The sequence below is a fragment of the Grus americana genome, chromosome 1 (assembly GCF_028858705.1).
Source record: "Grus americana isolate bGruAme1 chromosome 1, bGruAme1.mat, whole genome shotgun sequence".
In the NCBI taxonomy this organism is placed as follows: domain Eukaryota; kingdom Metazoa; phylum Chordata; class Aves; order Gruiformes; family Gruidae; genus Grus; species Grus americana.
Window position 1 is genome coordinate 123,130,054 of NC_072852.1, and position 16,904 is coordinate 123,146,957.

Consider the following 16,904-nt stretch of genomic DNA (forward strand, 5'->3'; position numbering starts at 1 on the left):
TTCCAAGTCGGCCGATGGGAGGGTCAGCAGGGGCCAAGCAGCTGCACCAAGTAAAGGAAAGGTAACCATGGCAACCCAAGTTATCTGCATCCTCCATGTATTTCCTTCTCCCCACCCTACATCATATCTTTCCCACCCAAATTTCAGGCTGATAGAGCCAGTGACCAGCTGGCAGGATGGGGACTGCGGCAAGGTCTCCTGCACCCAGAGTGTCTTGCTGTGTTTCAGGGCTCACCGCTGCAGGCTGAGGTCATCAAAAAGAGACTGAAAGCAGAGAGGGGTAACTGGCAAAAGGCAGAGCTCTTCCCTACTGTAGATGGGGCGCTGGATATGTTGCCTTTGCTCCAGAGTTGCAGATTCTTTGATGCTGCTCCTGGTTTTGGCTCTGAGCTGTAACCCTTCCACAGCAGCAGGAGCTTCTCCGACTGCGCCCCACGTCAAACCCAGCTACAGTTTTGGCCGGACTTTCCTGGGACTTGATAAATGCAACGCCTGCATTGGGACATCCATTTGCAAGAAATTCTTTAAAGAAGAAATAAGGTCAGAAACTCAGCACAGTACTTTTTAAAGCATTCTGCATAGTAACTTGAAAGTTGCCTGTTAGTATTTCCAAATAGTTTAATGAGAGACAATGCAGAGAGTAACTTAGCACCGGGTACCCATTACAGCGCCTAGTAATTTATTTAATTAATGTCTATAAGCTGCTGCTTTGTCTCTTTTCTTTTAAAGCCACACAAACATTATCAGACTTCAGCCCTGAATTATAATTTGAAAGCAAGAGTAAAATGCACAACTTTCGGCATAGAGAGTGGCTCCGAAACAATTCAAGACAGTGATGGGGGAAGGGAAGAGGGAAGGAAGAAACGAGTTTGTTTAGATGTGCTGGAAGTATTTTATTATCAGCAACTGAGTAAAGGCAAAGGGGGTTTAGCTTTGTACGCTCCCAAGCGACTACGTTAACTACAAACATATAAATATGCTATATAATTTTGTACCAGGTGCAACAACACAAATGTGCAGAATTTCACATGCGTATTAACTAAGATCAAAAGGGATCTAAACCTGCCTGAGGCACAAGGGCTTTTGCACATCAGGTTACCTGCGCGCTCGAAAATAGACAGGGCTAAGTTATTGGTACGCTTTGGGAGGTTTCTGCGAGAACTTGAAGGCAGAAATTGCACCTGCCTCAAAGTCAATGAGACATATGCTGCTCAAGCGGCCGTCGGACCGATCCAATCAGTTTTAGGCTTAAAAGCAGAGTGTATCTGACGACAGCAGGGAAAATGTTGCCAGTGTATTTGAGGAGAAAGTTAAAGGCAGTGCTTGGCAGAAGAAGGGTTTATTGGGTCTGATATGATTTATAGAGCCATATGCACTTTCTTTTATAGATATAAAAGCCTGGGGGAGAAGAAATTATTATAGTAAAATTGTATTTTTAATGCTATAATGTAAGTAGTACAATATTGGACAAATCACCATTTTTATCTTAAACTATCCTATAAAATGTAGCATAGTAAAACCATAACGGTTTGTCTGGGATGGACTTGTAATACCGAACATCCATCCTTCCCTTGCTGCCGTTGGAAGAAGGCAGCTTGTGGCTGTGCTATGCCAGAGCACCCCTCACTGTGGTGCACCAGGGATCCCAGCTCGCTTGGCTTTCTGTCTCCCCCGGCTTGTGCCGAGGGTGACGGCAGGGCATGCAGTAAGTAAGGTGCAGCGGCACTGAGAAGGGCCAGGCCAGCAGTGCTGGGTTTCTCCCAGCCCATCCCGGGCTCCTGTCCCAAAAAGCAGGATGGATTTGCAATTAGCATGTTCAGCTGGCTGACAGAGGCTGTTGTGGATCTGCAGGGGCTGGGGGTGCGTTCGGGGTACAGGCTGCCCTACATTTTATTCTCTGCAGCAGGGCAGCATGGGAGCTGGCTTCTGCCCCGTGCCCCAACCTGCTGCAGCCCCTTTGCAGGGTTTTTAGGGACCTGCCACCAGGTACAAAGCAGCTTCTGCGTGTGCAATTTGTCGCAGGTGCACCCTTTCGGTTATTCCCGCTTAGCTACTGGGGAGATTGGGGATGTGCAGCTTCCTTCATCCCTGCCGAAAATAGCAGTAGCCCTCTGCAGCGAGCAACTGCCTCTGGCTGGCCGGTGGCCAGCTGCATGCTGCACTGGGGCACGGGAGAGAGGTGCTACATGAGTAAAAGCAGGAGGCCCCCACGCTGGCTTTCCTCTGGGGAACAGCGGGAAAGGGGTGCGGGTGCACAGAGGGTCTGAGTGGGGTCCAGGAGCGCAGAGCCACAAACATGTGGAAGCACGAAGCTTCTGCCTCAAGGAAGGAAGAGGGGCTTCCTAAACCAGAGAGCTTTTTTTTCTCTCCTGTGAGCCCACAGTCAGCTTCCCACAAGCAGTGCAGTGCACAAAGTGATAACATGCAGTTCTGCTCTGAGTGCTTTGGGAAGGGTAACTTTTAAAAATGTTCTCCTGAGCAGTCAGTCAGCTTCAGGCTTTTTTTTTTTTTTTTGCAGGGGTTAAACTTGTTCTCCCACTTGATTTCTTGAACACCCAGAATTTTTTGGCAAGTGGAAGGTTAAAAGGAGGAAATTTCAGTGGCACTTATGCTCTTCGATCCACCCCCATGTACCTTTTCACATGTTCACAGAGGTGGATGGCACTTGGCGCTTCTCTGTGTTAATCCTCATTAGAACATGCTTCATTAATTCTTCATCATTTCCGGGAGCTGTGACATGCATTCACACTCAAATAACGAATAAGAAGATGTGGGTTTTGTTCCCAGAACGGCTGGTGACTCATCTTGTGCTCTAATGTTCTTTACTTCCCTTATCTTTGCCCAACTTTATCCATCTGTAAATGAGAATACCAAACGCTGCCTACCAACCGTCCTGAGAGCAGAGGGCAGCAAAAGTTTTCATAAAATAATAGATTTTCAAAACACTGTGAAACTGAGCTGACCAAAACTATTTGCAGACTTGTGCCAACACTGGTGATGAGCTTTGGCCAAAACTAATGGGAAGGAAGTCTGAAAAAGCTGGAATACTTCAATTTGATGGGGTTTTATATGGCATTTCATTATTTTTGGTTTTAAGGCTTAACTTACTTAATTTTCATCTTCTGAAAAAATATAAAACTCCAAATGCAAGCGAAATTATTTTGGCTGAAACAGAATACTTCATTTCATCCAGGAAAAAAGAAAAGGAGTTTGATTTTCTTCGATGTTAAGTTCTGGGTTGATCTAAAATCTGTAATCTGTGACTCAACGATTCACACAGATCTTACTGAAAGTCTTAATTAAAGCACATTCAGGCCCTTAGCTAAAAAGCTTCATACGAGAGTGAATTATTGTTACAGCACAACTTGATGATGAATCTTGAAAGTATCTAGCAAGTGTGCCAGGCCAGTGCTGTGCTGCCCAGAAATGATGCCAAATACAGAATTGCTGCAGCCCATGCTGGGTTCCCAGGCCCGCGTGGCTCTCCCCTGGGAGCTCTGTGGAGGAAATTGCTCCATCCATGTTCAAATTAACGCTCAGCCGTGGATTTCACACATCCACGCACTGCTTGCATGCGGGAGGCGGCGCTTTCCTGATATGTGCCTGACGTGAGCTCCCCTGAACACATATGCTTGAGCCAAATCACAAGGCACATTTGTGCTTAACTTAAAAAAAAAAGAAAGAAAGAATGAGAAACCCAGCCCATAGCCACCTCTTCCCTGTACGTGCCTGGCACACTGGGCCTGCTTTGCAGATGAGGCACTGGGAGGGGTCGTGATGCACAACAAATCACAGTGAGGCATAGCAACTATTCTCTGCTCTCTAGTCCTAGCTCAAAACCAACCAAACAAACAAAAGAAAACCACCAAAAAATAAACAAAGCGTTTATTTACATGTCAGATGCCCTAATCACAGGGAAGCTTCAAGTTCATATTGGGCAAAACGCCCAAATGACTGAAATGTCTGAACCTGCTCACGCAAGGGGCCAGGCTCCTCCACTTCTGGCCAACCTGCATCTCTGCGGCAAATCTTTTGAAAGAGGCATGTGGCTAGAGCCAAAAGCCAAAGCAGGGTAAGGACCAGCATTTTGGGGAGACAGGCTTTCCCTTCCCTGAGCACCCATGCTTGACCTGGAGCTGAGCTGCACAGGCTGCATGGTGAGGAAGCGAGGCGCTGCCTTCAACAGGGGTTGTGTGGAGGATGACGGTCGGTCTCTGATCACGGAGGGTGGCTAGCATCGCCAAGTCAGTTATTTGCCTGAAATCAGAGGAAATTAATCCCCCCCAAATTTCTCTGTGCTGGAAGTCAAAAGGAAAGATCAGCTTCAGCTTTCGGGTTTAGTATCTTTTCATCTAACTCCACTTGCTGATCCTGCAGGGAACCTCTTGCCTCTCCTATTTGAATTCTGAGCTATCAGCATTAATTTATGGTGAGATTAAATTAGGACATGCTTTCTTACACACTGAGGCAAGGAGGTTAGTTAGGGCAGGAGGTTTTCGAGGCAGGGAATGCATGATGTTGGCCAAACCAAAGGTCAGAGTTCAGCTGCTTTCCAAGAGCAGGCTAGAGACATACTTACAAAACAGGCGCCGTGCTCCTCAGCTCCTGCATGTGCAATGCGTGTGTGGGCAGGGCTGAGGGGGCTGCTGAAACAAAAAAAAATCGTCACAGCCTAATTACCCAGCCCATATGCTCCCCTCCTGTGCCTGTGTAGGGGGAGCAAATTAGTGCAAGATCTCCATGGCTACAGTGGTGCCACACACCCAGGGCACGCATCCCCCACCCCCCCATCGCACCCCAAATTCTGCCACTGCCTGGGGAGGTCACTCATCCCGGCTGCTGAAATACAGCCAGTGACATTGGGGGGCATCCATCGACCCCAGTAGCAAGGCCACCACCTCAAAACAAAAGGTCATTTTGGTATTCCCAAATACATTTATTGTCAGGAGGTTTTGTTCTGCAGGGTCCCTTAAAGTGCCAAGTACTCCTTTTCGGGCCCCTTTCTCCAGGATTAAGGAAATTTAAAAACTCCAGGGATTCCCTGTGAACCAAGACCCTGCAGCCCTCTCCCTTCTCTTCCTCTCCCTACACGGCCCACAAGACCCCGTCTGGGCGTTCCCCCCCCCCACCCCATGGCACTGTTCATGACAAGGGATGGTTTAAGCAGGAAGCGGAGACAGCCTTTTTTTCTAAAGCATGTTTCCTCGGCTGACAGCTTTGGCCGGCTTGCCTCACCCCGGCGCTCAGGGCTGCCAGCCCATGGCTGCTCGGCCTTTGCCGCGTGATGGCAGAAAGCCCCTGGGGCTGGCGTGCAGCGGAGCAACTGTGGCGGCGCTGGCGCTGTGTGGGTGTCTGTGTGGCTTGTTAACCCGCTCTCCGTGGGGCTCTCGTTTTGGTTTGGCAGGTTTGACACCTGGCTTTCTTCTCATTTAAAGCTGCCCCCCAGCTACCTGCTCAGCTACTCGGGCAACTACACCGACGATGCCAAGAGCTGGCGGCTGGTTGACATCACCCGGCTGACCACCAAGTACCAGCACGACCGGGCCGACAAGCGCATCTGCACCTCCCTGCTGAAGACGAAGACCTGCAGCCTGGAGCACGCCCTGCGCCGCACGCACCGCTTCCAGAAGTGGCTGCGGGCCAAGCGCCTCACCCCCGACCTCGTCCAGGTCCGTGCCCTGACACTCCCCATGCCCCACACCATGGGGGGGGACGGACGGTGCAGGGAGAGGGAGCTCCGGGGGGGTGATGTGGTTTTGGGCGGGAAAAAAGGGTCTGAAGGTGACATGGCTGCGACTTGCCAGGTAGAGGGTGAGTTTGGGCAATGGCCAGCCCTGTCCCTCCTGCCCCGGCTAGTGGAGAGGGGGCAGCTCTGTCTGAGCCCATTTGCCATGAGGGAGAGGCAAAATGAAGCCCCAACAGGTAGAAGAGCACCCAAGACCTGGGGCCAACCCTCCTCCAGCCATAGGTAATGCTGCGGCACAGCCGGGCTGGGGCTGGGGCTTGGGCCAGGGAAGGTGGGCACTGGCTCCCACCTCCCTGTGCAGGCCAAGGCTGAAGACCTATGTAAAGAGTGCCTGCTGGCTTCTGGCACAGAGAAACCATGGGGCAATGCACACAAACATGGTGACAGCTCAGGTGGGGATATTTCTGCCAGGTTTTTTCCAGTTTCCCACCATTGCATCTCAGTGCCTTTTTTTCTCCCCCCCCCCCCCCCCAAGTTGTACTAAAAGGGCAGCCTGTGCCTTGAAAGTGATTTTGCTCCAGCTTGGGGATCGGGGCAGCTCGGATTCCTCTGCTTGTGGCTGGCAGTGCGAGCAGCACAGGCAGTTGGAGCCAGAGCCTCGATTCCTCATCCGACTGCTGTCTATAGCAAATGATCTCAGGCACGAGGAAGCACGTTGCCCTTTCTGTCACAGTCCTGGGGTGTCACAGGTGAAGCCAGGACAGGCATGCCGGGGAGGGGGTTACTACCGCCAGGCAGACTGACATCCATGGCACAGGGGGGCGGACACGCAGGCAGGGCCAGAGGGGCAGAGCAGGCAGGCTCCAGAGGAGAGTTGGTGTCTGAGTGCTGCCCATGCTGAGGGATGCCATGGGCAGACAGGGACAGCCACTGGGCACACCGGCGTGTTTTGCAGCTGCCAGCCTGCATCTGAGAGCTGAAGTCCCCTCCTCAAATGTACATGCATCTCCTCTACTCCATCCAAACAACAGTAAAGCATTGCAATATCCACTGGCAAGGGGCAGGGGCCAGGGTAGAGGCTGGATACACTCTAAACAAGGCCCTGAGAGGCAAAGAAGGATTATTCCAGTACTTCTCTCCCCTTCCAAGAGAGAAGTGGCTGTGAAAAGGGGACTTCCTTTTTTCTTTTTTCTCTAAAGGCAACTGCTTCATCCTGCCTGCACACTGCCGCATCTGCTCAGCTTTGCTGAGTGCTAAAGCTATGCTGCTTTAGTTTTTCTGCTTCTGTTACCCCATGGAGCCACACACCTGAGGAGGGAGAGTGGGAGACCCCATGCTGCAGCAGCAGCAGCACCACCACCAGGGCTAGTGCCTGAGCTACACAGAGAAAGACTCACCCAAATCACCGAGTCCCACACAGCAGGTTGTGCTGAAGCCAGCACTGTCCCAGGGTTGAGGTGCAGGATGACACATGCTGGACAGGGAAATACTTTTTGGAGCAAAGCTATGTTGTACTTTGTCTAGTAACCTCGGGAGAGGGGGCATATTTGCACACTTCCACTCAGAGCATCCTTTGTCTGAGCTAGTGGGCCGTGGGCCAGGGACATCTCCTCCCAGAGTGTCAGGCAGCAGCTTCACAGGCACCTGCTGGCCACCGCTGTCCTCCAAGGCAGTACTGCAGGGGTTCCCCTGGGCTGTGAGAGGGCAAACTGGGGTGCCAGGTGCCCTCCTGCCTCACAGCAGTGTCCAAGGGGTTCATGTAAAACTGTGCTCCCCCCACAGCAGTGCTATGTGAAAAGGAAGGAGTCAAGAGCTTAAAACTTCCATTTGCTGAACTGGGTGAAAAAAATAACGAGGGAAATGTAGCTCTGTGGTTTCTCAGACCTGCTGCAAAGTTAAATCATTAGCTGAGCCCAAATCCTTCTCCTTAAAAGGCTCTTGATGTGCTCTGCAGCTTTCCCTACCCCATCCTCTCTGAAACTGAACCCCTGGCTGAGCTGGCTGGGTTGCATGTGTACATATATGCATGCACACATGCATACACAGATGCACGCACACATGCCTGTGCACACATGCACACGCAGCACCATGTGGAGACTCTGGCTGGGGCACCCTGGCCTTGCACCTATCCAGTTTCTCCCAGGCGCTTGAATTTCCCCATGCAGCAGCGGGAAGCTGATCTGATCCCGGCTCCAGGGCGCCTCTGAAGCGAGTTCCAGGGGCCAGCCTGGGGGACATGGCCAGGGACAAACTCCCTGGGACACTTCAGCAGCCCCTGCAGTTTTTCAGATGAAGAGAGGGCACAGGAGGCTGCAGGGAGTCCCAGACTTTTAGCCTCAGTTTTGCGTCGCTCATGTTTTCATGGTTCTTTGGTTCTGTAAATCAAGCAGGGAAACCGAAACCAGGATATAAATCCCTTCTAACAGCATATAGGCTTGAATACACAGAGGAGCATAGCAATTCAGAGGCCCTGGGTTCTACCCACCCCACCTCCAAATTTTGGCAGCAATCACTATTTAAGATCAGGGTTGTCCTCTACAGAATGGCTGCTGGTCTCACAGTGGTCTGAATTGAAAAACCACCTGTGCCAACAACATTTCAGTCATACAGTGTGTGTGAGTTTGTAGGTGAGACCTCCCCCCAGCCCTCTCGTGTGGGCCACCACAGGTTACGGGGTGACTGCCCAAGCCATCCAGCCCCGCAGAGCCAGGGATCCCCTTCCTTTCTGCCCACCCCACCTGCCCTCCTCAGAGCCAATCAAAAGCTGGAGGAGCACCTCTGCCTGCACCCCAGCCCAGCACTGCTGCCCCTCTGCGGTGTTTGCTGCGCAGACCATGTTGGTAACCCGGCACGAGCCATCAGAGGGGGGTGTCTTGGGGGTACCATACGTCACTGCAAATACTCACCTGCAGCACTGCTCTTCTGGCCTTCATTTCCCCTCATCTTTTCCGAGGTGTTAATAGCACAGCACACCACCATTGATGCTCAACACGGTGCCCTCCCTGTTTCACAAATACACAGTCACCCAGGGGTGTCTGTACTTCCCCCCCCAACAGTTTTGCCTATATAGCAGTGCCAAGAAAAGCTAATGGACTCAGGTAATTTTTGTCTTATAAAGCAGAGAATTACGACAAACCGTAGCGTGCTTGAATCAAAATGACAGACCATGAAGTAATGTTTTTTCGCTTTACACTGCCTGCCCTGCCTGACCCAACTATCAGCCGAGCTGCCTGCCACAGTGATTATTTCACCCGCCACAATGAAAATCTTTATTGGACACAGCAAAGTCTTCAGTGTTAAAATCCAGCCCACCTGGGAAATGAGCAGGATTTAGCTGGGGCTCAGCCTGCACAGTAGCCCCAGCCACCCGCTGCTTTGCCCAGGAGCTCATCACCTCGAACCATGCTGCGTGCTTTTTCTGTTTGAGGGGAGGAACAACAAAAAAAAGTGGGTTAGTTTCAGCACAAATCGCCCGCAGGGCAAATTTACAGCTCTGCCTACAAAGCACAGCCAGGGAAATGCTGAAGGTAGACCAATGAAAGCAGTACCGAGGTGAAAGCCAGCCATTTTCAGCCCCTCTCTAGAATGTACTGTTTCAAACTATTGACCAATGCCATGGTTATGTGTCCAGTACGCATCACTTTGCTCACAGCGCACAGGCAGCAGCTCGCTGATCCGGCAGCTGGTCCGTGCTAGGGAAGGATGGGCGTTACGCGGCCCCCAGAGCCACCTCCCAGACCTGCCGCCTCTTTGACCCTGCACCTCACCATCAGAGACGTGCGTCGGTAAACCTGCTGGCACCAACCGCACCCCATCCCCCGCTGGAGGAGGACGATGGCAGCGGGGCCTGCGGTGGGGACGAGCTCCGTAGCTTCACAGGATGTCCTCAGTATCTCTCTTTTGGGAGTGAACAAAACCCTTGGATTCAAACAGCCAGGAGCTGCAGGTACTTGGACACCTATATCCGAATGTTTCCTCCTGGATCCCACCCCAAACTTGGTTGTGTGGTGAAGCTGCACCCAGGAGGCAGTGAGTGGGGCAGGAGGCAGCAGTGCTCCTGAGCTGTGCCATCCTTCCTCAGGCTGGCTGAAGAGAAAGCAGAATGAGGAAAAGCTGTCTTCCAGAGGTCGTCTTTATGTCAGAGTGAAATCTGGGTGTGTCTGCACTAGATACACATATGTATGCATAGATGGGTATTTAAAACACATCACATACTGGGCAGTAGGGGAAAAAAATCACAGTTGAGTGTAGGTAGCCATTGCAGGAATTACTCATTATCAGGAATAAAAATGTGGGAAATTAATCAAAGTAAATAAGAAGCTTTACATATCAATCACAAACAAGACATCAGGCTGCCTGTCAAGTCACGCCGCAAGGGATGAGGCTTTGGGCAACGTGGTCTAGTGGAGGGTGTCCCTGCCCACAGCAGGGGGGTTGGAACTAGATGATCTTTAAGGTCCCTTCCAACCCAAACCATTGTATGATTCTATGATTCTGTGACTTAAGACACTCTCAGATAAATCAGTATCATCTCCAGTGTTTCAAGTATGTGTTCTTCAGATTTTTCTTCTGTCGACATTTTTTTGTCTGATAGTTTTACAACTTCAGCTCCTTTTCTGCTGTAGGGATGTTTCCATCCTTCAGCTGCAAGGGGAGGCCCCACTGTGCCAAAACACTTGAGCAGATGCTGAACATTATACATTTGAATAGCTCTGGCCCCGCTGTCCAGCTTTGGTGGATCGGGGCTTCATTGAATCATAGGAAGCTGCACTGATAGTTGACATATATGTGGCAGAACCCAGCCCTGCTCCTCTGCTCCCGCATCACCGCTGGTATGCCTGAAACGGTTCCTCGGGAAATGAGCAGCCGTGAGCACCATGTGCAGCACATGTCCATGTCTGTGTTAACAGGATGAGCTCTGACCTTGGAAAAATTCCTAATTACAACTTTCATGCATTCTCTGCCACCGTGATTTCTGTTCCTACTGTGTACTCTTAAGGGTCTCAGCTTTTGCATTGCAAACTCCTGGAGGCAGCAAGGCTTTCTAACTTTGGCTGCAAATATTTGCATACACGCCGAGCTGTAAGAGACTTTCTCCACCGTTTATCTCTTCTTTAACACGGCTCTGTTCTGCTCAGTTTTTCTCACTTCTCCTCCAAAGGGAAAGTGACAGAGTCAGCTATAACATGCCTGCAAGTGCTGTGAGACAGAAAAACATAACCATCCCTTCCCCCTCCCTCCTTTTATGCTTTTAGATAATTAGTTGAAAAATATTTCCTTGATAAGACTACACCAGAAGAGAGGAGTGTATGAAGATTTGTAACTAGCACTGGGGAGAATTCTTTTTGACAAATGTTTCATTCTTTTGGAGAAAATAATGGTTCTTCAGTTCTTGTGGAACAACGCTCCAGTTGTGGTTGAGTTTTTCATGTAGTTTTGACCAGCTGTTGGCATTCAGGGCTTGTTTCATGCTGCCAATAGCCAAGGATGGAGTGGTTGGGACCTCACTGAGGCCAGCAGGGATGTGGGAGGTCCAGTCCCCCTTTCCACCTCCAACAAGGAGAGTGGCACACTCCTCCTTTCCCTGTTTCTTCATTTCTTTGTCGTGGCTGGGTAATTAAGTGTTTTATGCCAAATGAACAGCTCGTGCAGGAAGGGCTGAGGGAGACCTACCTCAGAGTTACCAAATGACTTGAGGAGATCCCGAGTCAAATCTTTGCTCTCAGCGTGAAGAATGGCAGGGAGCAATGTGAGCTCCAGTGCCCTTTCTTCTGAAGCATGTCTCCCAGCCATCAAATTAGAAGGAATATCTGAAAGAGTGAATTTGGCTACTTGTATTATTTGGAAGAAAAAGAATTAGCAAAACCTTATTCCATTCCCCAGTAGAGGCACGTCAGGGCAGTGTTTCCGTGCTGCTATGGGCACCTCCCCATACGTCCGTTCTCCTTGGCTGTTAAGGAAGACTGACTTCAAAACAAAGGTCTTTTTTTTTTTGACTATGAAGGTATAAATTTCTATGCCATTTATCCCAGCCATAGATTGTTTATTGCAATTTTACAAGCCAAACCTCCAAATCCATTAGCCCAACAGTTCTCTATTTGTCACTGGTATTTATAAAAAATATGCACAGGCTATTCATATTTGGTTTTGATAGTTAATGCACAAGTTTATTAGAGAGAGAACATATCCTGTGCTTGTACCTACATACAGTGTTTATTTACACTTTTAAAGCATGTTTACTGACCTTAGCAAATAGTATTTCCAAGAAAGCTGCTCACAGGCTAAGCAAATAGCAAAGCAATCCGAAGACATTATTTAACGAGGGAAGTGACTCACTGGCTTAACGACAAGGAGGCCTCCACCAGCGAGCCAGGCTGCCAAGGCTGGAAACTCTGGGCAGAGGGAAGAGGCCCACCAGCACGGAGTAACACCATGCTGTGCAGTCGGGGGGGAAATGAGGTTTGCAGCCTCCGTGGCTGTGCTGCGAAGACTGGGTGCCATTTTGGAAACCTGAGCTGCGAACAGGCATTTTTGGATGGCGTGGGGGTTTTTTCCTAGGAAGGGATTGCTGTAGAGATACCCTCGTGTGTCCGTACTCATCAGCAGCTGTGCTGCAGGTGGGCAGAGCACAGAGGTGCCCGTACCCCGGCATGGGCCAAGCACATGGCTACTCTCAGGCTGGAAAATAAACATCTTTTTGTTGTGTTTTCCCCTCTCGCCAGGGCCTATCTAGCCCAATGCTGCGCTGCCCATCCCAGCGTCTCCTGGACAGGATAGTGCGGCGCTACGCTGAGGTGCCAGACGCTGGCAGCATCTACATGGACCACCTCACCGACCGGGACAAACTGCGCCTCCTGTACACGCTGTCAGTGAATTCACACCCCATCTTGTTACAGGTACGTACCACCTCACCCTGGCTTGAAATGCCACCCTGCAGCCCCTTCTGAGCAAACCCTTGCATGTGACTTGCCCACCCCTAGCTGCAGAGGAGTCCCAGCCCTGGCCTTTGGCAAGCTCCCTAGCCTTCATAAAGTGAATTTCTTCTATGGGATTGGACAGTTGAAGCCAGGCAGATTGGCTGCTGATCCTGCGGTGCTCCTTGCGTCAGCCTCTGAAGTTGTGGAGAGATATGGATGCCCAGCCCCTTAAATAAATCAGAACTCAAACAGGTTATTGCACTAGCACACTGTGAAAGCCAGGGTTTTACACATCCCCAGTACTTCACAGTGCTATGTTTGCATCGCTAATATATTACTTAAAATCTCCACCTGCTTAGCAAGGGAGGACCAAGACACAGCATTGAGGTTGATCATGGACTTGGGGAGCACTAATTCCCAGGCTCCACGTGCCAGCGCTGTTTCTCCCATTTGCATGCCGCTGGTAACTAGCTGCATAGCAAAGTGTAGCTTTGCAGAGGTGTTTGGTAGAATCCCAAATACAGCTGAGATCTGAGTTTGAAGGCAGAGAGCTGTGAGGCCTCGCGCCCATCCCTGATCCCCTACTGGCACATCTGGCATGTGGCTTCACTCTTTCCTTATGTGTGTCTCCAAGGGAGTATCCTCATCTTTCCTCACCACCACCCCACCTTTAGTCCTCATTGTCATTCCCTGCAACCCTTTGAGATACCATGAAGAAGAAAGGCAGCACCAGCATCTATCTCCTGCCCAGGCCACTGCTGCCCTCAGCAGCGCACCGGGCTCTGCCCGATCTCAGGGACAGGGAATGGTGCTTTTGATCCGGGAGTCATCCAGGGGTCATTCAGCCATCCTGGCCATGGCTCGCTGGGTCACGAGGCTGTGGCTGTCAGCACTGTAAAGATACGGGAATGCAGCTTAAAGAGGTGAGAAAAATATGCTGAAGAGAAATGGCTTGATTTTACGTCGGTGCCCAAAATACCTTCACAGCAGAAGGGAGAAACAACCTTAAACATGACACTGGACAAATTCGTAGTCCCTCCTCGGCAGGGCCAGGGGTGCTAGAAGACAGACAAGTTATAAAGCAAATGGCAGAAAGCTTTGTGTTGGCACGGCTCAGCAGTCATGTGGTTTGGTTTCCACTTGCGATAACTGCACTGCTAGCACGAGCTGCAGTCATGCAGGGATCCCAGCCCAGGTGTCCCCACTGTAGCAAATACCTAGCACTTCTGTCCGTGAGACTGCAAAGTCTCTTAGAAAACAGCCAGACAGTTCTTACAAATTAGTGAAAACTGCTTTAGCCCCACCTCACCTCCAAGTCGTGACTTCAGCTATACCGTGCTCACGAGGGACCCATCAAAGGCTCCATAAAGACACCTAAAATTAGCTCTTCTGTGCCTGAAATTTTAATGAATTTGAAATCTATTATTATCTTGGACTTTCCGGTTAGCCCCCCTCATGGAATAAGTCTTGAAATATCAGATTCTTCTTCATTAATTAAAAAAAGGAAGAGGGGAAAAAAAAAAGCAGCATAGCTACTCCAGGATGGCTGAGGCAGGCTGGGGTGAGGAAGGGTGGCGAGCTGCTTTAGAAAGCAAAAGACAACACCAGCATTGCTGCTTGAAGCCGGCCAGGGCACTTGAAAGTCCTCTGGGAGGGAGGTGGGTCCACAGGCAGAGGGCAACGGCCAGAGAGCAGGGGCAATCCTCCCGTTCCTTCTCTCCCCGTCAGATCTTCCCCGATGTGGAGGGATGGCCCTTCCCGCGGTACCTGGGCTCCTGCGGGCGGCTGGTGGTCAGTGCCAGCACCCGGCCCCTGCGTGACTTCTACGGCGCAGCCCCCGAGGTGGCCGCCGACCTGGCCCTCCAGCTCCTCGCCGTCCTCCGCTCCATGGGCACCAACGACCTCAACTATTTCTTCTACTTCACCCACGTGGACGCTGGCACCTTTGGCGTGTTTAGCAATGGGCATCTGTTCATCCGGGATGCCAGCATGCTGGGGATCATCGACAAGGAGGAAGGTACTCAGCAGGCTCCATGGCTGCGCATCTGTCACAGGAGGGCTCAGCGAGACAGGGGAAACAAATCTTTCACCTGCTATGCCCAGCTCTGCTGCTGATTTTTTTTTTTTTTAATCAACCAAACATCGCTTGCTAAATTAAATAATGAAAAGTTCGCGGAGAGATTTACTGACAGCAAAAGCATCAAGCAGCTCCTGCCATCCTGGCTCTGAGTCGGAAAGGCGACAGGGGTTTTGTTTGTGCAGTCAGTGGTTTGGTGACTGACCGTGGGTGCTTACGTCCTGCCTGGCCCCCTCTGTGGCTGGCAGCAGTATTCGGCATGCACAGTGCTGAACGCTCTCATTTGAAATCTTCCTAAATCACCTCTTTTAAAAGTTTTGCCACACAAATGTCAATATTTGCAAGTAGAAATATCATAATTTCATTTGTTTTAAGTATTGGGTCAAATCAGACTCCTTTTAGGTGCATATATCACATTAACTAATATTTGTCATTATTATAACAACAAAACCCCCCTTTTGTCATTTTTACATAAAATCAAGAGTTACTGTTCACTTTTCACAGGTTACATTGGTCTACTCCTGGAAGTAGAGCTAGTCAAAGACTATTTCTCCAATAATTTAACAATTTAATTTTGAACGTTCAAAACTTCAAAAGGCCTTTGCTCAGCTCACACGTTCAGCTGAGTAGATCTCAAATATTCAGAAGCAGCTGTCAGAATTTTCCAGTGGGTTTCTTTTTCTTGTCCCAACAGCTATTACTGTTGACTTGACTCCAGCTAGATGAGCTGTTGTTGCAGTTTAATGATTTTGGATAACATGGAAAAATTATGGGTTTGTCTATTTGTGGTAGTTTTTGTAGGAACTCTACATTTTAGGTTAGTGCTCTAGTTCTTCTCATTTTTTTTGCAGCAGTTTGACTCCACAGACTCCTTTCCACTTCCTCTGTCAGGCAGTTCTGCAGAGCTCTGTCATTCAGAAAAATATACATATTTCAAGAGTGAGAAAATTGGCCCATATACAGCTACAGCACAGAGTATTTTGTGGTGAAAGATAGCTGTATGCTTTAGATAGTAACAAGCCCCATGTTAATGCACAGGTACAGACATATGTGATTATCCAAGATTTCGTTACAGTACTTCTAACAACTGGTTTAATTGTCTCTAATAGGGAGCCAGCTGATTGACGGCCAGCAGGAGTATAAAGATATATTTAGCTGTTTGACTGTGGACTGCCAGTCTGCATTCGTGTCCTGTAACTCCATCAGAGAGAAGCACAGCCTCGTCATGGTGTGTCAAGAGCTTTTGCCTAAGCTCCTGAAGGGGAAATTCCTGCAACCCGTGCAGGAGAAAATAGACAGCTTCCTGCAGCACTGCGCCAATGGCCTTGCCGATGACCAGGGCGTCAATGAGGCGGTTGCAACGCTGGCAGAGCTCCTGAAACCTCTGCGGTCTTGCGATTCTCGTTTTGCCTACCGCTACCCTGACTGCAAATACAGTGACAAATACTGATGGCTTCGGAGAAGGGGTAGCCCGGGAAGGACTGGGGCAGTGTCAGCCCCCCGCCAGCGCGGGAAGCAAGAAAGAACCAGGGTAGCTGGAAAGAGCTGTGCCAAATCTGGGGCTTCCTCATCAAGGTGGAGAAGCAGGGAGCAGAGTGCACATGGGATTTATTGTTTGTCTCCCAGAGATGCATTTGTTACATGGGATGTTAGACATGATGTAAGACTTATGGATTATTAGCATTATCATGAGTGACAGGGGCTACAGGGATTAATAAATCTTATTCATGTATTTTGGCCTTGGAAGAGTTTTCCGTGCTATCCGTTAAAAAGAAGCCCTCTGAAGGCAGCACACTCACAACTAGCTGGATAGAGGAGCTTTATTACCAAGAAAGTCTTTCTGATCAAGATGATATATACATAGTGTGGGATGGATGGAAGCATTTAAGGCTTTCCTTGTGGGGATTTTAAAATCATAGATAAACTGAACCACCGGATCAGTTCCATGCCATCACCCATCACAGATCACTTCTATAAAATACTTAAATTTTATTACTTTTATGGCACACAGAACAGAAAGACGCAATCAACAGCATTAAAAAGCTGAAAGGCCCCATATCTCTTGAGACTTCATTTCTCTAATCCCCAAATATAATTACTTTTAGTCTTTCCCAAGTTGGCGGGCAGTAATTGGAGACTAGCAAAGGTTCTTGTTTTAAGATCAGAAAAAACCCAACTCTAGGATGTAATTGTCCAGTAGATACTTTCACACATTTCTCTCTAA

At 49.6% G+C, this 16,904-nt stretch overlaps 1 protein-coding gene across 1 annotated transcript; it reads left to right on the forward strand.

Moving 5' to 3' along the window:
• The first annotated feature begins 150 nt into the window (after positions 1-150).
• On the forward strand, positions 151-16,412 carry DIPK2B (divergent protein kinase domain 2B). The gene is made up of 5 exons (XM_054812612.1): positions 151-540; positions 5,405-5,669; positions 12,409-12,582; positions 14,332-14,620; positions 15,790-16,412. The coding sequence occupies exons 1-5, from the start codon at positions 317-319 to the stop codon at positions 16,128-16,130; spliced, it is 1,293 nt and encodes a 430-aa protein (XP_054668587.1). The 5' UTR covers positions 151-316; the 3' UTR covers positions 16,131-16,412.
• Positions 16,413-16,904: the final 492 nt, after the last annotated feature.